The sequence below is a fragment of the Neolamprologus multifasciatus genome, chromosome 4 (genome assembly GCF_963576455.1).
Source record: "Neolamprologus multifasciatus chromosome 4, fNeoMul1.2, whole genome shotgun sequence".
Taxonomy (NCBI): domain Eukaryota; kingdom Metazoa; phylum Chordata; class Actinopteri; order Cichliformes; family Cichlidae; genus Neolamprologus; species Neolamprologus multifasciatus.
The window spans coordinates 31,545,334-31,571,266 of NC_140442.1; the positions used below are offsets into that span (position 1 = coordinate 31,545,334).

The 25,933-nt window shown below is 42.0% G+C and overlaps 1 protein-coding gene and 1 long non-coding RNA gene across 9 annotated transcripts in view; both read left to right on the forward strand.

Moving 5' to 3' along the window:
* Positions 1 to 23,502, forward strand: part of rbfox1 (RNA binding fox-1 homolog 1) — a 107,207-nt gene extending 83,705 nt beyond the window's left edge. For 3 of the 8 annotated variants that reach the window (XM_085155648.1, XM_085155644.1, XM_085155645.1), the window contains 2 exons: positions 14,269 to 14,344; positions 14,871 to 15,091. In XM_085155648.1, coding sequence (XP_085011774.1) covers positions 14,269 to 14,344; positions 14,871 to 15,091 — 297 coding nt within the window. Of the gene's footprint in view, positions 1 to 14,268; positions 14,345 to 14,870; positions 15,092 to 19,123 lie in introns of those variants that run through there. The other 5 variants (XM_085155651.1, XM_085155647.1, XM_085155650.1 and 2 more) reach the window with 3 other exon arrangements.
* LOC146520857 (uncharacterized) lies at positions 5,071 to 13,603 on the forward strand. Its single transcript, XR_014873562.1, has 2 exons — positions 5,071 to 8,999; positions 10,684 to 13,603. It is a non-coding gene; the product is annotated as an uncharacterized LOC146520857 (long non-coding RNA).
* Positions 23,503 to 25,933: the final 2,431 nt, after the last annotated feature.

Genomic DNA, 25,933 nt, shown 5'->3' on the forward strand with positions numbered 1-25,933 from the left:
TAAGGTACTTTTATAGTTAAATCTAATATGTTACTAAAAAAATATTTACTATTAGCTGACAATGTCAAGTGGTGGGGGAATTTTAAAAACATTTGTGAAAAAACCCAATAAAACTGTATGAAAACACGTCAGTACAACCAAAACTCTATTACTGAAAGAGTGTATGAAAATTAAAAATAAGTAACAATAATTATTCTGCAGAAAAAACTATGTAATAAATGCAATAAATGGATAATATTAGTTCTGCATATGTTCAGAACTGACCATACTTTAAATACTTTATATTGTGTTGTGTACTTTATAAATGTCTAGTCTCATATTCTAAAACGTTTGTAGTGGCTCTCCTGTGAGGACCACCTGTGGGGGGAAAAAAGTCCTCAAAAATACAGGTTTTGTCACTGGCTGGGTCTGTGACCCAGCATTTTGAGTTTGTGGTTATATTTGTGTTTTTTGGCAGATTGACAGGAGGTTTTGTTTTTGTAGTATTATCAGGTTGCTTTGACTTGTAAGTCTGGTTTAGGTTATTCTATGAGTTATGAATCTGTTCCTGTTTACCACATGGTCTCGTCCACAGTGTCTTACTTTCAGTTATGCCTGAGGTAGTCTCCCTTGTTGTTTAGTGTGCCTATCCTGTCATGTCTCATGTCTGTCACGTGTTTTCTTGTTTTCAAGTTCAGGTCATGTCTGCGTTTTATGGTTCCTGTTTTACTTTGAAGAGGTCTTGTGTTCTGTTTTCATTATTTTAGTTTCACTTTCCCCTGTGGTGTCATCCCGATTTAAAAAAGAATAATATTATAAAATATATTGTTAATAAAAAAATTATAAAATATTAAAAGTGTGTGAAATAGTTAATTTTTAATATGTACAAGGAGAATTAAAAATAGTAATCATAAAGGAACGTGGAGTTTTGGCAAAGCAGCTCAGGCCTTTTTTTATTAGACATGGTTAGAGCTTTTGTTGCTAATATATTAAAGGAGTCATTAAAATTTTTTCACACTACTATCTCTACATCAGACATATTTGCCAAGATAGTTGAAGAGACAAAACTCATCTGTTACAATGATAAATCACAGGAGCTCATCTAAGATAAGATAAGATAAGATAACCTTTATTAGTCGCACACGTGGGAAATTTGTTTTGTCACAGCAGGAAGTGGACAGTGCAAAAGTTATGAAGCAAAAATTGGAATACAATAAGAATAAAATACTGTACACAACTGTACAGAATAGAATAAAATAAAATACTATATACAGTAGAATAAAATGGAATAAAATATACAATAGGATAAAATAGAATACAAATTCTATATACAACTGGGTAAAAATACAACTTTGTCAGAAAAGAGTGTTGCACTTAGTCTTATTGCACATGTGTGGATGTGTGTGTTTGATCAGTTGAAGTTTTTGTTGTGGAGTCTGACAGCAGTGGGGAGGAAAGACCTGTGAAATCTCTCCATCCCACACCGTGGGTGCCGCAGCCACTGACGGAGCTGCTCAGTGCTGTCAGAGTCTCCTGCATGGGGTGGGAGATGTTGTCCAACAGGAGTGACACCTTAGCCACCATTCTCCTGTCACTCACCACCTCCACTGGGTCCAGAGGGCAGAACAGAGCTGGCCCTCTGGATCAGCCTGTTCAGTCTCTTCCTGTCCCCAGCAGAGATGTTGCCACCCCAGCCGACCACACCATAAAAGATAGCTGAGGCCACCACAGAGTCATAGAAGGTCTTCAGGAGTGGGCCCTCCACTCCTGAAGACCTGAGTCTCCGCAGCAGGTACAGCCTGCTCTGCCCTTTCCTGTAGAGGGCGTCTGAATTATGAGTCCAGTCCAGTTTGTTGTTCAGATGAACACCAAGGTACCTGTAGCCACAGCCTCAATGTCCATACCTTGGATGTTCAGTGGTTGCAGTGAAGGATGTTTGTGCCTGTGGAAGTCTACCACCAGCTCCTTGGTTTTACTGGTGTTGATCTGGAGGTAGTTCAGCTGGCACAAGTCCACAAAGTCTTGGGTCAGTCCTCTGTACTCCTTGTCGTCCCCATCAGTGATGAGGCCGACTATTGCAGAGTCATCGGAGAACTTCTGCAGGAAGCACTGGGTGGAGTTATGGGAGAAGTCTGCAGTGTAGATGGTGAAGAGGAACGGAGCCAGAACCGTTCCCTGTGGGGCCCCCGTACTGCAGACGACCCTGTCTGACACACAGCCCTGAGTCCTCACATACTGTGGTCGGTCGGTGAGGTAGTCCAGTATCCAGGTAGTGAGGTGATGGTCTATTCCTGAGTTCTCCAGCTCGTCCTTCAGGACTGTGGGAATAATGCTGTTAAAGGCACTGGAGAAATCAAAGAACATGATTCTCACAGTACTCCCAGCGGTCTCCAGGTGAGCGAGGGAATGAATGAAGGCATCATCCGCTCCAATGCCAGGCTGGTAGGCAAACTGAAGTGGGTCCAATGATGAGCTCACCAGGTGCCGAAGCTGAGCCAGGACCAGCCGCTCCAGCGTCTTCATCAGGTGGGATGTCAGAGCCACCGGCCTGTAGCTGTTGAGGTCCTTGGGGCGTGAAGTCTTTGGCACTGGTACAACACAGGAGGTTTTCCAGAGCTGTGGGTCTCTCCCCAGCCTCAGGCTCAGGTTGAAGAGGTACTCGATCACCCCACACAGTTGGTCCGCACAGGACCTGAGGACTCTTGAGCTGATGCCATCTGGACCTGCTGCCTTCTTGGCTTTAATCCTCCTCAGTTCCTTCCTAACCTGGGTGGTTGAGAGAGACAGGCTGGAGCCTTGTGCTGAGTGTGTATTGGATGCCGTGGTTGGGGGTGGGTAGGAGTGAGCAGGGTGAGTAGAGGAGGTGTTAAGTATCTGAGGTGTCAGAGGTGGAACAGCAGCAGTGGGAGTGGGTGATTCTGCAGCCGATGTTGGAGACTGCCTCATGGATGAATCAAATCTGCTGAAGAAATGATTCAGTTCATTTGCCCACCTCACATCCCTCCCAGGCAGAGAGTTCTGATGTTTGTGGCCTGAGATGGTTCTGAGGCCTCTCCAGACTTCACCAACGTTGTTTTGTTGAAGCTGGTTCTCCATCTTCTGCCTGTAGCTGTTCTTCCCATTCCTTATCAGTCCCCTCAGCTCACGCTGCACCCTTTTCAACTCCTCTTTGTCTTTGGATTTGAAGGCCCTCCTCTTCTGCTTTAGGACAGCTTTAATTTCTGGGGTAATCCAAGGTTTGTTGTTGGAGAAACACCGTACAGTCCTGGTAGGTACGGTGTTATCCACACAGAAGTTAATATAGTCCGTAATGCATGTCACCAAGCTGTCGATGTCGTCTCCGTGGTCATCACAGATCACCTCCCACACAGTCGACTCAAAACAATCCTTAAGAGCCTCCACGCTCTCCTCCGACCATCTCTGCACTGTGCTGGTGGCTGGTGGCTCCCTGCGCACTAAGGGCTCATACACAGGGACAAGGTGCACCAGGTTGTGGTCAGATCTGCCCAGGGGAGGGAGAAGTGATTAACTGTATGCCTCTTCAGCCTTGGCATACAGTAAGTCCAGTGTTTTATTGTCTCTGGTTGGGCAGGTCACATACTGGGTGAAGGTGGACAGCGTGGAGTCCAGTGAGGCATGATTGTCCCCTGATATTAGGAGAAGGGCTCTCGGAGATTGCGTTTGCAGTCTGATGACCACAGAGTGGAGAGAGTCAGAGGGGTGGGGCGACATACGCTGTTATTTCGATAACATGCGAGAATTTCCGGGGCAGGTAGTACGGATGCATGCTAATGGCTAACAGCTCAATGTCTCTGCTGCAGAGTTGTTCTTTCACAGTGATGTGCCCAGGGTTACACCATCTGTCATTCACAAACACTGCCAGTCCCCCTCCATTCCTCTTACCGCTGTCTCTCGTCCTGTCCGCCCGCAGCAGTTGGAATCCCGGTAGTGTCACGCTCGTGTCCGGAGTTAGCGGTGTTAGCCAGGACTCCGTTAGCATCATGATGCTACATTGCCGGTACTCCCTCTGTGACCAGGTTAGCGACGTGAGCTCATCCATCTTATTGGGCAAAGATCTTATGTTTCCAATGATTACTGAAGGTAGAGATGGTTTATAACGTCTCCTTCTCGGGCGACGGGTCTCCTTCCCGGCACGACACCCCGTCTTTTCTTCCTCAGCTCACTGGGAATGTCGACTCTGTCCGCCGGCAGTACCGCTGCGGGAAGTAGCGCTAACAGCTGATCCCTACTGTTCAATTCAATTCAATTCAATTCAATTTTATTTATATAGCGCCAAATCACAACAAATGTCGCCTCAAGGCGCTTCATAGATACAGAGAAAAGCCCAACAATCATATAACCCCCTATGAGCAGCACTTTGGCGACAGTGGGAAGGAAAAACTCCATTTTAACAGGAAGAAACCTCCGGCAGAACCAGGCTCAGGGAGGGGCGGCCATCTGCTGCGACCGGTTGGGGTGAGAGAAGGAAGACAGGATAAAAGACATGCTGTGGAAGAGAGACAGAGGTTAATAACAGATATGATTCAATACAGAGAGGTCTATTAACACATAGTGAGTGAGAAAGGTGACTGGAAAGGAAAAACTCAATGCATCATGGGAATCCCCCGGCAGCCTACATCTATTGCAGCATAACTAAGGGAGGATTCAGGGTCACCTGGTCCAGCCCTAACTATATGCTTTAGCAAAAAGGAAAGTTTGAAGCCTAATCTTAAAAGTAGAGATAGTGTCTGTCTCCCGAATCCAAACTGGAAGCTGGTTCCACAGAAGAGGGGCCTGAAAACTGAAGGCTCTCCCTCCCATTCTACTTTTAAATACTCTAGGAACAACAAGTAGGCCTGCAGAGCGAGAGCGAAGTGCTCTAATAGGGTGATATGGTACTACAAGGTCATTAAGATAAGATGGGGCCTGATTATTTAAGACCTTGTATGTGAGGAGCAGGATTTTGAATTTAATTCTGGATTTAACAGGAAGCCAATGAAGGGAAGCCAAAACAGGAGAAATATGCTCTCTCTTTCTAGTCCCTGTCAGTACTCTTGCTGCAGCATTTTGATTAACCGAAGGCTTTTCAAGTGAGTTTTTTGGACATCCTGATAATAATGAATTGCAGTAGTCCAGCCTGGAAGTAATAAATGCATGAACTAGTTTTTCAGCGTCACTCTGAGACAGGATATTTCTAATTTTAGAGATGTTGCGCAAATGGAAGAACGCAGTCTTACATATTTGTTTAATATGTGCGTTGAAGGACATATCCTGGTCAAAAATGACTCCAAGGTTCCTCACAGTGTTACTGGAGGCCAAGGTAATGCCATCCAGAGTAAGAATCTGGTTAGATACCATATTTCTAAGCTTTTCAGCGCCAAGTACAATGACCTCAGTTTTATCTGAGCTAAGAAGCAGAAAGTTAGTGGCCATCCAAGTCTTTATGTCTTTAAGACATTCCTGCAGTTTAACTAATTGGTGTGTGTTATCTGGCTTCATGGACAGATAGAGCTGGGTGTCATCTGCATAGCAGTGTAAATGTATGCTATGTCTTCTAATGATGCTGCCTAGGGGAAGCATGTATAATGTAAACAGAATTGGTCCTAGCACTGAACCCTGTGGAACTCCATAATTAACCTCAGTGTGTGAAGAGGACTCTCCATTTACATGCACAAATTGGAGTCTGTTAGATAGATATGATACAAACCACTGCAGTGCAATACCTGTAATACCTACAGCATGTTCTAATCGCTCTAATAGGATATTATGGTCAACAGTATCGAATGCTGCACTAAGGTCAAGAAGGACAAGCACAGAGATGAGTCCACTGTCAGAGGCCATAAGAAGATCATTTGTAACCTTCACTAAAGCTGTTTCTGTGCTGTGATGAACTCTGAAACCTGACTGAAACTCTTCAAATAAACCATTCCTCTGCAGATGATCTGTTAGCTGTTTGACAACTACTCTTTCAAGGATTTTTGATATGAAAGGAAGGTTGGAGATTGGCCTATAATTAGCTAAGACTGCTGGGTCTAGAGATGCTTTTTGAGTAAAGGTTTAACTGCAGCCACCTTGAAGGCCTGTGGTACATAGCCGATAATTAGAGATAGGTTGATCATATATAAGATCGAAGAATTAATCAATGGCAGGACTTCTTTGAGCAGTTTTGTAGGAATGGGGTCTAAAAGACACGTTGATGGTTTGGAGGAAGTAATTATTGAAGTTAACTCAGAAAGATCGATTGGAGAAAAGAGTCTAACTTAACATCAATGGTACTAAGAGTAGCTGTAGATAATATTACATCTGTGGGATGATTATTGGTAATTTTTTTCTCTAATGATAAAAATTTTATTTGTGAAGAAGTTCATGAAGTCATCACTAGTTAAGGTTAAAGGGATGGTTGGCTCAAAAGAGCTCTGACTGTTTGTCAGCCTGGCTACAGTGCTGAAGAGAAACCTGGGGTTGTTCTTATTTTCTTCAATCAGTGATGAGTAGTAAGCTGTTCTGGCTTTGCGGAGGGCTTTCTTATAAAGCAACAAACTATTTCTCAAGGCTAAATGATGATCCTCTAAATTTGTGACACGCCATTTCCTCTCCAGATTACGAGTCATCTTACTGTAAACAAAGGATCCCTGCACTGGGTCCCCAGACACGGGTGAAAAAAGTGGAAAAACTAAGAAAAACGACCAAGACGAACACAAAATGGTAGAACATGATTGCAGAGTCTAATTGCTAATGCGTTAGTTATAAAAATTACAATAAAAAAAAGATGAGAAAGAAAGAAACTCAGAATGAGCAGAGCTGCTGTAGACAACTACAATTTTCTCTGAGAACAAAACAAGCAGTGTTTTTAGTGAGCATAGCTGACTGCGGCCACAAAATGGCAGTAATATCAATAATAGTTGCAAACAGGCATCCAGCTCTATGACAGCGCTGACTGAAAGGAAAGACACTGCTTTACTTTTGCATCAGCGGCAGCTTTGTCAAGGTCTGGAAGAAGACTCAAGCTGTCACCTTCAAATGAGAGAAAATTGGATGGTCAGGAACCATTGACATCCATGCCTACCATGAACTAGAAACTGCTGGAACACTGTCATCACTATCTATATTAAAGCCAAGGAAGAAGACATTGCTTGATAGTCAACACCTTCAAGCTGAAATGACATTTGCAGTTGGGCACATTGGCAGCCAAATACCTTTGCAACTGTTCCCAGACTGACATTGAGTTTGTTTCTTCTCTGTTCTAGAGTTTATTTTGATCATGGCATGATATGTTGCTATTTGGGATGTTTTAACCTGCTACATTTTGTCAGACAGATTCGGTTTCGGTCTAGCAGCGATGAACTTAAGAGTTCCAGAAAATCTGGTTAACCACAGTTAATCCATGAGTTTACAAGGGAGGGCAATTTCTTTTTCCACAAAGGGCTAGGTAAGTTTGGATAGCTTTTATTCAGAAAAACTGTATTTTGCATTTACTTGGGTAGACTTTAGATGTAGGATTATAGCTGCTCAATAGTTCTGGATCTGTTTTCCTTTGGATTTTTTTTTTAGCTGTGAATGACCTAGACTGCAAGCAGGCCATTTTAGCACCTGAACTCATACTATCAAACCAAGCTGTTTTCATTGTCAGGGTGTGTGGGTAAACAGGACCCAAATGCAGGACTTTTCCAATCCAAAGCAGCGCATTTACTTGCAGTGACAAAAATGTGTGACAATTCCATAAAGGTGTTTTTTCCTGATGTGCTCCCAACTCCCGTTCCGTGCTCATGATTCGTGACAGGTAAGCAGTTCCAACAACACTCCGCCTCCGCTATGCACTCCTCTCCAAAATCTGGGTAAACAAGAAATGTAAACAACAAGCGTACTCACAAAATGTGGGGAAACAACACGAGCTGGGGACTAACTCGACAACTCAACCATCCAGCGTCGACTGATGCTCAGCTGCCCAGTAAAGTACTGGCCGCTGATAAAGGTAATCAGCAGCATCTGGTGAGGTCAGATAGCCGACAGGTGTGGCAGGCTTCCACGTGGAAACTCCTCAGGCCAGATGAAGCCCACTCATAGGCATGCCGGAACACACGCATACACACACACAAAGGAGGATGCAGGGAACCGGGAGGGGAGACATAAGCAAAAACACAAAGCACAACAACACACGGCAGGTCGACCGGCAGGGACTGCGAACCATGGCATTAATAGGTGCATTACACAATTTAGCATAGTCTTGCGAAAATATGCAAGCCCTTCCCTGAAAAAGACATCATCTGGATGAGAGCATATGTTACTATGTTGCTCTAAAACCTGTATATCCCTTTCAGCATTGATGGGGCATTTTCAGATGTGCCTGCTGCTAATTTATTAGGTACTTTCTTAGGTACTGCTGCTAATTTCTTAACTACTTAGGTACAGTCTCTCTTGGCTGTTGACGGAGGCGGTTGCATCTTTCTCCCTCTCCCATCTTTCCTGCTTGGCTTCTATGTCCTTGTTTAGTCTCGTCTAACTCTAACCCTCAGAAAGCCTCTCTGTCTCGTTCTTGCGCTCTAAAGCCTAAAGTAGAATTATGGATTTGATACACTGGTCTCTTAATGCAATTGACACTCTCTTCTCGACGAGAAGCCTGGGTTCGGGAGAGCCCAATTGTCCTGGAGGGATGTTTCCTGTTGGATACACGATGGATGGGTGGCAGAAGTGATGCGTCGTGTGCCTAGCGGGACTGTCTATTGAGGATATCTAAGACGTCTACCTATTGGGAACCATGATAACTGGGTTCTTGCTGATTGGAGCTGGTTTGGCCCTGGTTTATCGGAAATTGAAGAAAGCAGTTATAGCTGTTCAAAACGCCACAAGGCTAGCTGCTACGATCGAAGCACTGCGACGAGCTATGAGTACTCAGATTGTTCTTATGGTGCGCAATATGGGAAAGATGTCTGAGAAACTCAACAGGCTCTGCAACAGGAAATTGACACGCCTGTGGACCAGTGATGAACATTATGAAGAACTGTCAAATTCTGATGCAGTCTGTTCGTCCTAACCTTCCTCTTGTGTTAGGGTCGGCACCGACCCATTTTAAATTTCAAATGCATAAAACAAATCACAAACATTTGTTTATTGTATCAAGGCTTTTTGACTTTGTCAGGAACCTCTATTTCTACAAAATAAAACAAAAAAATATATTTTCACTAAATTATAAAATGCCCTAGTTGAAATTATGACCTTTGTGTTGTTAGGGTCGGTTTCGACCCAGGTATAATATTATGAGTATAAAGCAATAATTAAAGCCAAAACTGAAATCATAAGTGCACTGTCAGCTAAAACATTGACAGCAAGCTCCTCTCCTAATCATATGAGCTTTAGGAGACTCTTAATTTGCGTGTTTTTTGCAGTATACCTGCACAAAAACAAAACAAAATAAAGACGGGACATGTCAAGACATGTGAGGTGAATTCACTCATTTGAGTGGCCATTTGACTTCCAGAGTGCACATTTACAATATGCAGCATACAAAAATGAGAAGAAGATTCACAGTGAGCCAAGTTCTGCATCATATTTTTGGTGAAAATGAAGGAGAGGACGCAGAGCAGCATAGCGATTCAGATGGGCAGGTTTCTAGGAGGAAGACAATGTGGACTATCATCCAGAAGACACAGACACATCTGATCATTTTCTGGGCAACGATGTCACTTCACACATTTGATATAATTTTGATTCAGGAGTCCTCAGATTTGACAACAGAGAGACCAGACCGAGGTCTGACAAGCTTGCTCCCATCAGGGATGTCTGGGAGAGATGGGTGCAGCTTCTTCCCCTGATGTTCATCAGCCAGAGGTGACAGTGGATGAACGTCTTGTCCACTTTTCGAGGAAAATGCCCCTACCGGCAATACATACCCAGTAAGCCAGGGAAATATGGCAGAAAAAACTGGGAAGCCTGTGATGCAAAAACCAACTATGGCTGGAATGTACAGATTTTCACAGTCAAAGCTGTGAGTGGCACCCCTGAGAAGAAACAATGAAAATGTGTGGTCCTCGATATGACCACTAGACTGCAGGATCACAATATCAGCTGTAATATTTTATTTTATTTTTTACCAGATATGACCTCGGACAAGAACTTCACAAAGGGAACTTCACAAAGATGTAGCTGTATCATTGGGAAGTGATAAAAAGCCCACAATTACCCACGACTATAACCAAAAGAAAGGAGGAGTGGACTTTTTCTTTTTTTCAGTTTATATTAAAGGTCTACTGCTAAAAAACAACAATTTTTTTGTCTTTTCTTGATGTAAATATGTATGGGTCGAAATTGACCCGTAACACCATAGATGTCATTTTAGTAATTAATCTTAAAATGAAAAAAATCAATAAAACAGATTTATTTAAGAGATGTGTCCTATACCCCTCAGTAATAGTCAGGTAACACAAAAACCTTTTATTTATTAATATGATTCTCTTGAGGTTAATTTTACAATTTTTTTAATTGAAATCGAGGGGTATAGTGACAAAAAAAAAGACCCACAGGCCCACACCAAAAGTATTAAAACCAACACTTTCATGGATAAGGAAGCCTAACAAGATAACCAAGAGATGAGAAACAAATTGGATGATCACTTATTGTTTTTAGTGTATTTTATAACTGATTTAATTCACAGGTCAAAACCGACCCATTAACATAAGAGATGATAACAGAAAGCTAACACAAGAGGAGGGCTAAACAACATACTGTAACCACCATCATCATGCAGCGATGCTTGTCCCCACCTGATGCAGATGGCGGGTCGACTGGACCAGCGCAGATATGCTGCAGGACAAGATGCGCTGTCTCACCCCAAACCCACCCCTGTTGCTTGTCATGTGTTTCTATGGTGTATGAAGATTAGTGGTGTGTGATACTGCATATTTTGGTATAGATCCGAGTACCAAGAAAATATGCCCAGTATCGCCTATACCAATACTTTTCAATAAATAAGGTGGATGCGTCATTGAATTGCTAAATCTCAATTAATTTTCATGACCTTAAGTTTTTTTTTGTTTCCTTTTTTATTATTAAATAGTTAAAACCCAGGACATAATTAGGACAAAGTTTATAATTAAATAGAAAATGCTTTAGTATTGTGGCGGTGGGTGGTCTGCGATGCCGCTGCAGGTGAGATGGACTAACCTGCATAGCATCTACAATGCTCTGCTTTTGTTGTTGTTGCTGTTGGTGGTGATGTGTACGGCTGGCAGCAGGAGAGCTGCAGCCGTTAAATGTACTGTTACAGCAACAGTGTGATTATTGTAAGAATAAATGATGCTTCAAAGCATGAAAATGCCATCAGGTCTGCTGTGGTGGTTTACAGTTATAAATTCTTTTTTTTTTTTTTAGAGAAATGTTAAAAAGGGCACACAAACCAGTAAACAAATTAAAACAAACGAGTACTGTTGAGAAACTATAATAGAAAAATTACAATTAAAATTCTCAACAAAAACAACTGGTAAAAATATAAATAATATGTAAACAACTTAACCCCCAAAGCGTCCAAGTCACATCACGTGACAGTGCAACATCTTAGCACAAGAGTGGGGAGGGGGAGCAAAGTGGCGGCGAGTCTGTGCTAAAAGCACAGCACTGCAAACAAGAACGGAACTTAAAGTAAAGAATCAATCTCACCACGCTAGTATCGATCCGATACCGATGCCAACTTGGTATCGATACAGTCGATATTTGGATTGATCTGCCCAACACTAATGAAGAGTCATGTGCTTTTTTGTGCTGAGGTGTTTTTTCTGTTCTCCCATTAGGAGCTCAGTCTGGGAGGAGCTTTTTTTCTCCTCCTCTCACCTCATGTTGTGTATTTTCATTGTTTTTCTTATCAACCTACGGGTGTTTTTTTTATACCATAGGTCATGTGATGACGCACATGATTAATAGTGGGTCAGAAATCTTTAACAAGCCACACTAGGGTTTAAATATCTGGGACAGCACTGGGGACAGTGCACCTGGCAACTTGTGAAGTTGCCTTGGAGTTTGCCTCCAGTGTTATTTTTTCACTGTTACATTAGTTCCTGATGAATGTTATTAGAGCATTATTAGCCTTGTACAGTGCCAAGCACTCCAGTATCCATGTGTGACGTGTTAACACGTCACACATGGATACTGGTCTAGTCAGTCCTCAGGTCATAGACTCCTTTACATAATTTCATTCTAGATTAATAAAGTGCTCTGATTCTGATTCCTGGTGTACTGCTGTATCAACCAGGAGTTGGTCCTTTGTCCTTTACGTTATTTTCAATTTCATTCTAAGCTGTGTTCTTGTATTGACCTTTAGTTGCTAGTTTAGTTGCAGAGAGGGACTTTCATGTAGTGAGAGACAGGTAATCGGCTGGACATTTGATGTGTTCTTATGTTTAGCAGAGCTTTAGATTGGGCTAATTTTGTAGTTCAGTTTTCAGTTCTTCAGTTTTTGGTAACTTAGTTAACTTCCCTGTGTTCCTTGCATTTTGTTCTCAGGTTTTAATTTTACTCTGTGATCTGTTTCTTTACTTCTTGTTTTTCTTTATTAGTCAAAGTCTCTCTGTCACAGTTAGCGCTGGCCAACCGTGAGGATGTGGGGAAAGGAGGACCCAAATGCTGGACTCTTTGATGCAACAGTGCATTTATTTACAGTGCATGGAAAATAACAATAAATTGCCAGTGCATTCCCAACTCTGGGATATTATAGAAGTTTTTAAAGTTGTATAACTCTGTGCATTAAAAACAGTGGATCAGAAAACATCATGCATATGACCAAGTGCCTAAAAAATGTATAAATCTGTTGAAAAACTTATTTCTGTGCTTATCTTTTCACCTCAGGGTCACTTTAAACTTTGCCTTTGACTCGAATTCCAGTTAAATTTGTGTCGTAGCTGAGGATTAGCGCACTCACATGTGTTTGGTCACACAAATACGTACACACAAACAGACACACACATACACAGACGATGTGCTAGCATTCTGGGGTGTCAGATAAGACAGCACAGCTCTGCATTTGACCTAAGTATGTGTGCTGGGGGAGCTGCATGGTGAGTAGCAATGTCCACAACTAATCTGGATTAACTTCTAATCTCATCAACCACTGGGCTGCTCTGCAAATCAACTCAGTTATGGGCACAGGCCTTGGTCCCGGATTGGCCCCGTTTATGAGTTGATTAGGAGTAGCAGTGTAAAGTAGGCCTAGTTGGCTGCAGTGTTGATGCTTGGAAGGAATAAATGCTGCATCTACAATCTGTATGTGTCTAAAAATAGAGAGGCCACTTTTTCACCGTTCTTTGATATGTTCTTTGGTTATTTAAAAATGTAGAAATTACTTAAGAAAGCACTTTAACTTTATAATGTGACATGTTAACTCTTAAGATTGATAAATAGAACAGATGTGTAAACAGATGTTACAGACATAAAATTAAAACTAAAATGTACCACAACATATCTACACAGCTAAATACTTATAAACTATTTATATAGTATTTATTTTCTTGTGCCGCAGTCAGGTTAATAAATCCACATTCGAATCTTCTCATAATTCATTGTGATAACATCAAATGTCCACCTTCATACTCCCAAGAAGACAAACCATTTTCTACATTGCTATTTTCAAAGAGCTTTGTGATGGGGCGATCGTGGCTCAAGAGTTGGGAGTTCGTCTTGTAATCGGAAGGTTGCTGGTTCGAGCCCCGGCTTGGACAGTCTCGGTCGTTGTGTCCTTGGGCAAGACACTTCACCTGTTGCCTACTGGTGGTGCTCAGAGGGCCCGGTGGCGCCAGTGTCCGGCAGCCTCGCCTCTGTCAGTGCGCCCCAGGGTGGCTGTGGCTACAATGTAGCTTACCATCACCAGTGTGTGAATGTGTGCGTGAATGGGTGGATGACTGGATATGTAAAGCGCTTTGGGGTCCTTAGGGACTAGTAAAGCGCTATATAAATACAGGCCATTTACCATTTTACCATGAAATAAAACCAACTTCTATGAGCAACAAGGATAGAGAGGAAAAAGATGACCAAGATTACCAAAAACCATACCCACCCTCATAGAATATTTAACTGCACTAAAATGGCTTTCATCTCTCAACACTTTTTTCTCATAAAAGCGTTTTCATTAAAGAAACAATGTCCCACCTTCATAAATATATTTAATCAAACTTATTGTCAAGTAAAACAAGGAATAAACAATTAATAGGTATTAACTTTGTTGGACTGCAACAATTTGGGTTCATCATCCATTGTTATCACTCATTTTGTTTTTTGTTTTGTTTTGTTATGTTTTTTGTGTCTTTGCAGTTACGGACGAGTATATGCTGCCGACCTTTACAGCCACACACTCTCTCCAGTAACCACATTCAGCATTGGTGCTATGGTAAGACTGACCTACGACACATTTCATTTTGGCATTACAAACTATAAACGTATCTGTTATTTTATTAAACATTGAACTGATGAATTTGTTTGGTACAAACGTATTTCTTGCTGACACTTCCCACCAAAACATTGATGCCATTAGGTACAGCAAAAAACAAAAGACCCAAACAAACAAGCACACACACACAAAGAACAAAAAAAACAGCTCAAAGAAATCGTTAAAAAGCCCCAAAACGTATCATGACGTTCATGCCAATCACTCTTACCGCAATGGAAGGTTGTGATCGGATGTGAACATCGACTCCTTGTGTACAGAGATTTTTATTACCTGAATTGATGTCTAAATATCATATACACTACCAGTCTGGACACACTGTCTCATTTAGTCTCTCATTCACTCTTTAGTTTCATGACTATTTACATTGTAGATTCTCACTGAAGGCATCAAAACTATGAATGAACACATGTGGAATTGTGTAGTAAACAAAAAAGTGTCAAATAACTCGAAACATTTTATATTTCAGATTCTTCCAAACAGCCCCCCTTTGCTTTGATTCCTGCTTTGCTCACTCTTGGCCTTCTCTCCGTGAGCTTCATGAGGTCGTCTCCTGAAATGGTTTCCAACAGTCTTAAAGGAGTTCCCAATTCCCAGTGCTCAGCGCACTTGTTGGTCCTTTTGCCTTCACTCTGCTCTCCATCTACTCCCAAACCATCTCCACTGGTTTTAGGTCAGGTGACTGTTTAGGCCAGGCCATCTGGTGCTGCGCTCCATCACTCTCCTTGGTTAAATAGCCCTTACACAGCCTGGAGGTGTGTTTGGGGTCACTGTCCTGTTGAACAATAAATAACAATAAATAATGGTCCAACTAAATGCAAAGCGGATGGGATGGCATGTTGCTGCTGTTAGGGTGCCTGGGTCGTCAACCCAGATTTTTCAGTTTAGTTTTTGTTGTGTTTTGTAATAAATCTAAGTTTGAGTTTACACATCATCCTCCACAGATTGCGGTCAGAACATGGACCCCGCAAACTGTTTCACCTCAGAGTTTGATGCCGAAATGGAGAGGTTGGATAATTTGCTGGACTGCATCTCTAAGGCCGAAAGCTTATAGGCTATGTCTGTGAGACTGAGCACGGTGGAGGCAGTGATTAAGACCAACCCTCAGCTTCATCAAGTCTCCTTGAACACTAATCTGGGCAGCACCGTAGCAGCTTGGAGGGAGCACGTCAGAGCCAGTGAGCTTGCGATCTCTCTCTCCATGCTGACGTAGCAGCAGCAGACGGAGCTCGCTGTGAAGCAGCTGCGTTTGCCACAGCAGGACGGTGTTTCTGCTGGAGGTTCTGGAGAACTGTTGCAGTGTACAGAGCTGGAGGATTTGCAGCCCGGTCAGCAGGAGGGTTTGCGGCTCGCCTCCTCCCCCTTCCTGGAGTAAACTGCGTTCACGCTGCCGCCACTCCAGAACGACCGAGCACACCCCATTCATGGGAGAAACTGACTGTTTATGTGTCTCTCTTCCACAGCATGTCTTTATCCTGTCTTCCTTCTCTCACCCCAACCAATCACAGCAGATGGCCCCGCCCCTCCCTGAGCCTGTTTCTGCTGGAGGTTTCTTCCTGTTAAAAGGGAGTTTTTCCTTCCCATTGTCGCCAAAGTGCTGCTCATAGGGGGTCATATGATTGTTGGGTTTTTCTCTGTATCTATTATTGTACGATCTACTGTACAATATAAAGCGCCTTGAGGCGACTGTTGTTGTGATTTGGCGCTATATAAATAAACTGAATTGAATTGAATTTATTGCACGCCCCGTCAAGCATTCTATTTCCGAACCTTCTGCAATTTCTTTCACTGTTAGCAAGACTGTTTTTCACTCAGAGGACTCTATTCTGCCTGAATCGGTTAATTCAGAGACAGTAAGTTCTGCACCTCCTATGAACTGTTTAGTTTTCCAGCCAGCATCCGTGGCTGGAAAACTTTGAGTACTCCGGGAGAGTAGAAAAGCGCTACCATGCCTAATGTTTCTCCGGCAGTGTCTCAGCCTATGACATTTTCCATGCCTCAGCTAGCAAATAGAACTGGCAATAAAGTGCCACCTGACATAAGTAAAATGGCTAAAGAACTGGGACTTAGTGTCGCAGAGCTTATGGATCAAACAAAGTTTAGTGCTTTACGGCCATTTGTTTAAACCTGCTCCCAATGCCTTTGTGTCAGTCCGAGTTAACATTACACCTCAAGAGACTGTTGTTGGTATGGCTTCACCTCTGAACTGTGCTGCTCACCAGCCAGTTCATGCTGAGGCTGCCAGTGAAAGTACACCTGCTTCTGTAATCATTCCTGAGCAGAACATTTTTGACCGAGAGTTTTTTAAGCCTGCACCTGTTTATTTAAAATATTTTTTTCACCTGCTCAGTCATCTGCTCTGCCACCTGTTCAGTTATCTACACTGTCCACAGCTCAGCTGTTAGGTCCACCTGCAGAAGAGACATTTTCTGTTTCTTCTGGAGGGTCCGAGGGGCCCGTCCAGTCGTCTGTTCCCGCTGGGGGTTCTGGAGAACCGCACCAGGCTTCATCTGTTCCAGCTGGGGGGTCTGAAGAACCGCGGCAGCCCTCGTGTATCTCCGCTGGAGGGTCCGAGGAGTTGCCCTAGCTGTCTTCTGTTCCTGCCAGAGCCCTGAGGGGCCGCTCCAGCCATCTGTCTCTCTTGGAGGTTTTGCTGGTGGCTCTGGTGAGCCCAGCCATGACCTCCTCGGGTCCGCTGATGCCTCTGGTAAGTCCGGTCAGCCACCATCTGTGGTTTCCATGCCACCTCCAGCAGTTTCCACACTGCCGCCTGCAGTGCGACCACCAATTCCGTCGCTTGTGGTTACCATGCCGCCATCTGGTCCTGCTTCTTCTGTACCAGAGGTCTCCGTGCCGTCTGGTCCTGCCTCACCCCGTCCTGTCCAGCCTGCATGTCACCGTCGCCAACCACTTTCAAGGCCATTGGCTGGACATCATTGCTGATGTGGATGACCTCCTGAACTGAATCGCCGCCGCTGCCTTCTGCGCGGCTGGCCTCTGGATCTGCTCTGTCACTGCCGCTGATTTGTTTGTTTTTTGTTTGTCACACAAAGACACAGCTAGTAGAACCAAATATCTTAAATTTGCACTCATCAGGCCAAATTTGAGGTCTTTGGTTTGGACTTTTTTTTTTGTCCTGGCTTCCTTCTCTCCCCAACCAGTCGTGCCCTCCCTGAGCCTGGTTCTGCTGGAGGTTTCTTCCTGTTAAAAGGGAGTTTTTCCTTCCCACTGTTGCCAAAGTGCTTGCTCATAGAGGGTCATATGATTGTTGGGTTTTTCTCTGTATGTATTATTGTAGGGTCTACCTTACAATATAAAGCGCCTTGAGGCCACTGTTGTTGTGATTTGGCGCTGTACAAATAAAATTAAATTGCAAAGCAAAGATGGTCTAATGTCCACTCTTGTGTTTCTTGTGCCCAAACAAATCTCTTCTGCTTGTTGCTTTTCCTTAGTCGTGGTTTCTTAGCAGCTATTTGACCACAAAGGTCTGAACAGCCGATGTAGAGATGTGTCTGCTACTTGAACTCTGCGTGGCATTTTTCTGGACTCTAATCTGAGCTGCTGTTGACCTGTGATTTCTGAGGCTGGTGACTCAGATGAATTTATCCTCAGCAGCAGAGGTAAATGCACTTGGGGACACATTCAAAGTTTTAACAGTTTCCCAGACTGACTGACCTTCAGTTCTTAAAGTAATGATGGATTGTTGTTTCTCTTTACTTAGCTGATTGATTCTTGACATATAAATTCTAACAGTTGTCAAACAGGGCTGTCAGCTGTGCACCAACCTGAATTCTGCACAACACAACCCCATTAAGAAGGCAACAAATTCCACAAATGAACCCTGACAAGCACACCTGTGAGGTGAAACCATTTCAAAGGTCTATATGAAGCTCAGTGAGAGACATGTTTAGAGTCATTTATAATTTTTTCTTAGCTACATAATTCAACATATCTTGTTTCACATATTTGATGTCTTCAGTTTGTATCTACAATGTAGAAATCAGTAAAAATAAAGAAAAACCTTAAATGAGAGGATGCGTCCACACTTTTGACTGGTAGTGTATATTTGGACAGAGACAACTTTAAAGTCCCTTCATTTCAGGGGCTCAAAAGTCATTGGACAAATTAAATGAGTGAAAACTTTCAAAAAAATGTGAAATGTTTATTTCTAATACTTGGTTGGAAACCAATTACTGGAAATCAGGCCTGAAGTCTTGAACACATGGACATCACCAGATGCTGGTTTTCCTCCTTTTTGATGCTCTGCTTGGCCTTCACTGCAGCGGCTTTCAGTTGCTGTTTGTCTTTGGGTCTTTCTGTCTGAAGTGCATTCTCAGTAGTTTAAGATCAGGTGATTGATTTGGCCATTCAAAAATCTCCCGTTTCTTTGCTTAATAAACGCCTGCGTTGCTATTAAACACCACCCAATCCTTTCGACTGCATTTAGCTGGATTCGAGCAGACAGTCTGTCTCAGAACACCTCTGAATCCATTCTGCTGCTTCTGTCCTGTATCACATCATCAATAAACACTAGTTTGCCATTCCCAGTTTCTTTACTTTCATTTTTCCTTTCTCTTTCTCATATTGTTGTTGACTGTTTGTTTTTTTTCGCGTAGCTGCTGGCATGCTCCCCTGACATGCAGTGCATCACTGCGCTTGCTCCAGTCTTTTCATCTAATGGGTTTGCTGTGAGGCTAACAAGTGTTTTTGTGTGTGTTTCAGAATGCATTTGCCCCACTGACAGATGCCAAAACTCGGAGCCATGGTGATGATGTGGGGCTGGTGCTGTCTTCCCTCCAGGCTAGTATATATCGAGGAAGCTACAGTCGCTTTGCACCCTATTAGCAACACCTCCAACCTATACTCAACCATCCAACAGAACAGAAAAAAGTGTGTGTGCATGGAAGTGTGTGAATGAGTAAATAGAGTGATATTACTGAGGGCTGGGTATTGCAATACATGAAGTTTGTGCATTCAATTCAATTCAATTTTATTTATATAGCGCCAAATCACAACAAAAGTCGCCTCAAGGCGCTTCATAGATACAGAGAAAAGCCCAACAATCATATGACCCCCTATGAGCAGCACTTTGGCGACAGTGGGAAGGAAAAACTCCCTTTTAACAGGAAGAAACCTCCAGCAGAACCAGGCTCAGGGAGGGGCGGGGCCATCTGCTGTGATTGGTTGGGGTGAGAGAAGGAAGACAGGATAAAGACATGCTGTGGAAGAGAGACAGAGGTTAATAACAGATTCAATGCAGAGAGGTCTGTTAACACATAGTGAGTGAGAAAGGTGACTGGAAAGGAAAAACTCAATGCATCATGGGAATCCCCCGGCAGCCTACGTCTATTGCAGCATAACTAAGGGAGGATTCAGGGTCACCTGGTCCAGCCCTAACTATATGCTTTAGCAAAAAGGAAAGTTTGAAGCCTAATCTTAAAAGTAGAGATAGTGTCTGTCTCCTGAATCCAAACTAGAAGCTGGTTCCACAGAAGAGGGGCCTGAAAACTGAAGGCTCTGCCTCCCATTCTACTTTTAAATACTCTAGGAACAACAAGTAGGCCTGCAGAGCGAGAGCGAAGTGCTCTAATAGGGTGATATGGTACTACAAGGTCATTAAGATGCATCATTTTAGCATCTCCTGGGAGAATGTGGGTTTTTAATTTCTAAAGATTTAAACAGATTTTATTAGCTGTAGAGTCCCCCCCCCCCCCCCAAATGGTACATGTAGTGTTTTGGAAGACACTATGGAGATATTTATCAGATTGAGATGTTAGGGCATGTATAAAAGTCCAGCCCTGCACGGTAAGTCATGGTCACACTTTGGAGTTTTTGTATTTTGTAAGAGTGTTATTACGCTAGCCGAGTCAACTAAACTGCATTAACTTCAATTTAAAGGGGAACATGCTGATTATACTACTACCCGTTGTACTAATGAAAAAGAGATAATAGTTCAACTCTTTACTGGGATCTTTATTTCCATTGTAAGACCTTTACATTTTTTTTTAAGTTGTTAAGCTCTGCTGGACATGTTGGTTTGGTTATCTATGCTCTGAGAACAAAATAAACAGGGGCGAGACACAAGGGTAGCACATACCTTCCACACATTCAGTCTTCCTTCTCAGCTTCCCCCTCGAAGTTAGCTGAGAGCTGCTACTGTTTTAACACTAAGCAAAAACACACGTTACACCTTACCAAATAACTGATCACTGTAACATCCTGCAATACTGATCTGTTGGACTTAAAGTAATTACAAATCATAATGAGCTTGCAATTATACATTACCATTTCATGACAGCCAGATCAGTGCTCCACAAATGTAATTCATTTCTGTACTAACATTTTTTTCTTTTAAGCGAGAAAAAATATGTAAAAAAATAAAAATAAATTCTGCAATGCATTTGCACCTCTGCAAATTTACAAATGAAAAGAAATCACTGTCTGTGGGTTTAAGATAATTATGATAAGGTATCTGAACGAAAACAATAAACAATAGAAACTTAAGATATTTACTCATGCTGGTCTTTCACACACATATATATATATATATATTTCTATTTGCTTTCAATACATTCATTGACATAATTGAGGATTGTTATATTACAGGAGATGTAAGAACAGTGGTCAAAGCCACTGCATAAATTTTTTTTCTGGCCCATTATGTTTCTCCTTTTTGTTTGTTCCATTCTTCTTTTTTTACTAAATTTAGGAGGGTCAGCATAAAGTATAACAACTCAACAATGTATTAAATTGACTGATTGACTGTGCAGTGAAAATGTTTGACAAAATACAGAAATATATCATGTTTTAGATTTAGAGGCGTAGCTTAGTTGTTTTTTTTACTCAAAACATGTGATTTTTAAAAATATTTACAAATAATTGCAATGTAGATACATGTTGTTTGTCATGGTTTGTCAGTTGTACTATTTTGCATTTACAAGTAAACTTCCAAAAGCTGTTATCGTAATATGTTTTTAAAACAGTTCTGCTGTTCTCTTTTCTTTATCCTTCCTCTCACTCTTAGTGGGACATCAAGACATTTTTGATGTTTTTTAGAACTCAGCCTTTGAAATGTAACAGTTTAAATATTACAGTATTAAATGAACATAACGGGTAAATTATTTGTGAACAAAAATAGCTATGTAAATATCATCAAATATATTTGTAGTGTATTTGACACGCACTACATGGGCAACAGAAAACTGTCCACAGCTGCACTGCAAGCCAGCCTTCAGGTCTCTTCTGTGTCATATTCTGTTTACAACTATTCACAATTAAGGGTGTTGTCACATATGTCCCTCTTTTATTTATGACAAAATTATGTAGGAAAAACTCAGATTCACCAAATAATTTTAGAAAAACGGCAGCAGCAAGAGCCTCAGTGTCTCTTCACCCTATTAGTTTAAGTCAGTGGTTCCCAAACTGTGTTTTGCGAGGCCCGCTTTGTTTTACAAGAACCCCCCCCCCACACACACACACACACACACACACAAACACATCCTCCAACCACACACGCCCAAATTTTGTTTTCAAACTCCATTTCAATTTATTTCACACCTCAACCCTTTTGTAAACAATAAAAAAAACAAAAGTAAACTGCAATAAATTACAGGTAGCATTAGAATAAACTACTTACTCTTTTACGCTACGTCCACACCTACACAGGTATTTTTGAAAACGCAGCTTTATCTACATGCATTTGGGCCTTTCGTCCACACATTTTGGCTCACTGAAAACAGAGATTTGTAAAAACTCCTGCCAGAGATTTTCTGAGATTTTCACAGGTCTGTTTTTGCTTCATGTGTGGATGAGGAAAACCTAGATTTAGTGCACAAAACCCTTTTTACTCTTTGGCTATGTCCACACGTACACGGATATTTTTGAAAACAGAGATTTTCTGTTTTCGTTTTAAAAAATAATCCCGTCCACACGTAAAGGCAGAAATGAAGGAAAACGCTGCTAGGAACATGCCAAAGCAACAGGTGGCGCTATATTCCTAACCATGCAGAAATGTTGGCCAATCAGAAGTCTAGAAGCCTCGGTGGGAAAAAGTAAACAAAGCTGGGGCATAGAAGCAGAACCGAGTGGTATGTGTGGAGGGACAGTAACTGTGTGTGTATGTAAGCATTTAAACACTGCAGAGAGAACAATTAACAGTAACAGTATTGTAGAAATTCATTTCACTGAAACAATAACGTGGCGCACAGTGTGACGTCAAAAAAGGTGCACACCTTTGACGCTGCGTTTTCTGCGTTTTTCTCGTCCACACGTAAATGCAAAAACAGAGTTTTAGAAAATCTCCACCCTGGCCGGAGTTTTTAGAAATCTCCGTTTTCAGTGACCAAAAACGCCATTTACGTGTGGACGAAAGATGCAAATGCATAGAAAAATCTGTGTTTTCAAAAATACCTGGGTACGTGTGGACGTAGCCTTTCCCTCCCAGGCTTCTAGAATTGATCAACATTTCTTCATGGTTAGGATTTGCATGTTCTTGACAGCGTTTGACTTCGTTTTTTGTGTTTATATTTTGATGGAGATATTATTTTTTGTAACGAAGACGGAAAATCTCCATTTTCAAAAAAACCCATGTATGTGTGGACATTGCCTTAAATAACAGAAAAACAAACAATCTTTATGGTGTAATTATTATTATTTTTTATTTATTTATTTTTTACTGTGTAAGAATATTCAACATTGCTATTAATACATGTTTTCAAAGCATGCCTCTCTGGGCAAAAGGGGTTCAAAAACTTGGAAGGAAGTTGGTTTGGAAGCATATCTGGTGATGCTTTATCTTCTGCTTTGTGTTTGTGTGGGAGCCCCGTCAAAAATCTGTCCATTATGGTAGCAGTGTCCAAGCATGCCCCCCACTTTGGGAACCACTGTTTTAAGTCGTTGTCTGAGCACTATGTGTCAGGACCACTGATCAAAAACTGCACAACTTGTCTTCGCGATGCTTGAATGTCTGGATCTCCAACTACTTTATACAATCTCTGCTTCCAATAGGTGTGGTCATTCAAAACAAGGCTTCCTACCCAATCATTGCATGTGCATGTATTATGGTTCATCCACTGATCAATAAAGTTGTGTTTTCTCAACAACTTTCCTTGTCTGCTTCCTTCTTTAAAAGGTTTTTAATTAAATCATTCTTCTAAAAAGACTAATCTAATAGTATATTAACAGTACATTTGTTTGTGGTTGATGTTTTTTAACCATTCATTCTCTTCCACTTAACCGTATCAGGGTTGTGAAGGGGCTGGAGACTATCCCAGCTGCCATAGGTGAAGAGGCAGGGTACACCTGGAACAAGTTGTCACAGAGAGACACCTGACCATTCACAGTCACATTCACACCTATGAGCAATGTAGAAACATCAGTTAGCCTAAACCCACTAATTAATGTCTTTGGACTGTGGGAGGAAGCCAGAGAGAACCCACACAATCACAGGGAAAAAATGCAAACTTCACACAGAAAGTGCCCAGCCAGATGGTAGAAGCTCCTGTTGTGAAGAAACAATGCTAATCAGAATGCATGCAAAATCAACATTTGCATGCATTCTGACCTCTGTATCCTGTCTGCAGTCACTGTCTCTGAGCCCTGCGGGTCCATTCTCATCATACAATAATTTCTTATTTTACTTAAAAAGAAATTGGGCGGGCATTCTCAGTGGTGCATTGAGCTACATCTGCTGTTTTACAGTTTTTCCCAATTGTTTACACACATTTCCTGAAAGCATGCCTCATATTGTCAGAACTCTACACACAAATAAAACACACACACACAATGGGCAAAATCCTTCAATTCTCCAGCAAAATGAAACTCTACATTCAAAACAATGTAATTTCTCGTCAAAATGGAATTTTGTTTTCAAATGAGACACACAAACCATCACATGTATAGACATTTATAAGAACCAGTTGAACACTGAGGTGCTTAATGTAAAATACTATGACCACTTCTTCTCCACTCACCATAATGACGTACTGTAAGCCTTTTTTTGTTCAGTGTTATACTTACTACAGACAGTACATAGGCCTACATAAGCGCATTGTAAAAGATTTCAGAATGTTTGTATACAAAACACAAATACGTGGTACCAAATATATTTTACTGTATTTTTCCCAGAAATACAATGTACACAGTCTTCATCCCAACCAGCACAAAGTTGCTCATACCGTGGTCTTCATATACAAACAACAGAAGAATGTAGTGAATACAGTTACAGTCAAAACAAACAAAAAAAAAAACTATGCTGCATCCTCTCTGCTGTTTCGGTCTGGCCACAGCACCTCATTCACATCACAAGCAATGTTTGCCCTGGCTGATCAGCAGGGCAAATGTTGCCTAGTATTACAAATCCAGCCATGAATAGCATCAGCAATAGACTTCAACCAGATTTGAACAGCATATTAAATGTGCAACGAGGGGGAAAACACACTGGATAAAGCCTACAGCAACATCCAAAAAGGCTACAGAGCAACCCCTCAACCACATCTGGGTTTGTCACCACATGTCCATGCTGCTGATCCCTGCATACCCTCTCGTTAGGAGAAGAGCCCCCCCAGTCACAAAAACTGTGAAAACCTGGCCAGAAGGTGCATCACATCAGCTGCAGGACTGTTTTGAAAACACGGACTGGAGCATGTTCGAACATCAGGACCTTGAAGAGCACACAACATCAGTGCTCTCATATATTACAGTTTTTTCTGAATGCTTAAACCCTAACTGTGATTCTTATAGCACAATTCCTAAAACTATTAACACTTATAGCAAAACCACTCACTGAGTTTGCAAAACTAAAAGCACAAACACTGCTTTGCACTCAGTTTGCAATTTTGTAACACACACTTTGCAAAACTGTAGGCACAACTCACTGCTTACACTCAATTACCAAATTTCCAACACACTCCTAGCAAAATTATACACATGTATGGCTATCATTAACACTATTTTGCCAACTGTCTGGCACACTTTCAGATGTGAAAACTGTTTTAGATAATTAGTCCACTTTGCAATCAGCCTAAGCACTATAAACAGGCCACAGGTAAGCTGTCTATGTGGAGTACAATGGAAGGAGCAGTAAGAGTGAGAAGAGTGAGAATCAGAGGAGGCCGAGGGAGAGGACGTGGAGGTGAAGAAGTTGGAGGAAGAGGACGTGGAGGTGAAGAAGCAAGAGGGTTAGAGGAAGTTAGAGGAAGAGGACAAAGAGGAGCAAGAAGAGGACGAGGAGGGGAAAGAGGAAGGGTAAGAAGAGTAAGAAACAGAATAACTGATGACATCAGGGCTACAATAGTGGACCATGTCATCAACCATGGGATGACCCTGAGGGAAGCTGGCCAACGGGTTCAGCCTAAACTGAGCCGCTACACTGTGGCAAGCATCATTAGGACATTTCGAAATGAGAATCGGTAAGTACTTTGTAGCACTGCCATACTCTAATGAGAAACACAACAGTACCATACATGCAAAAATACTGAAATTGTTACTTTACAGAATTGCTAGACGTCCAGATGTTGGGGGCAGAGGCAGAAT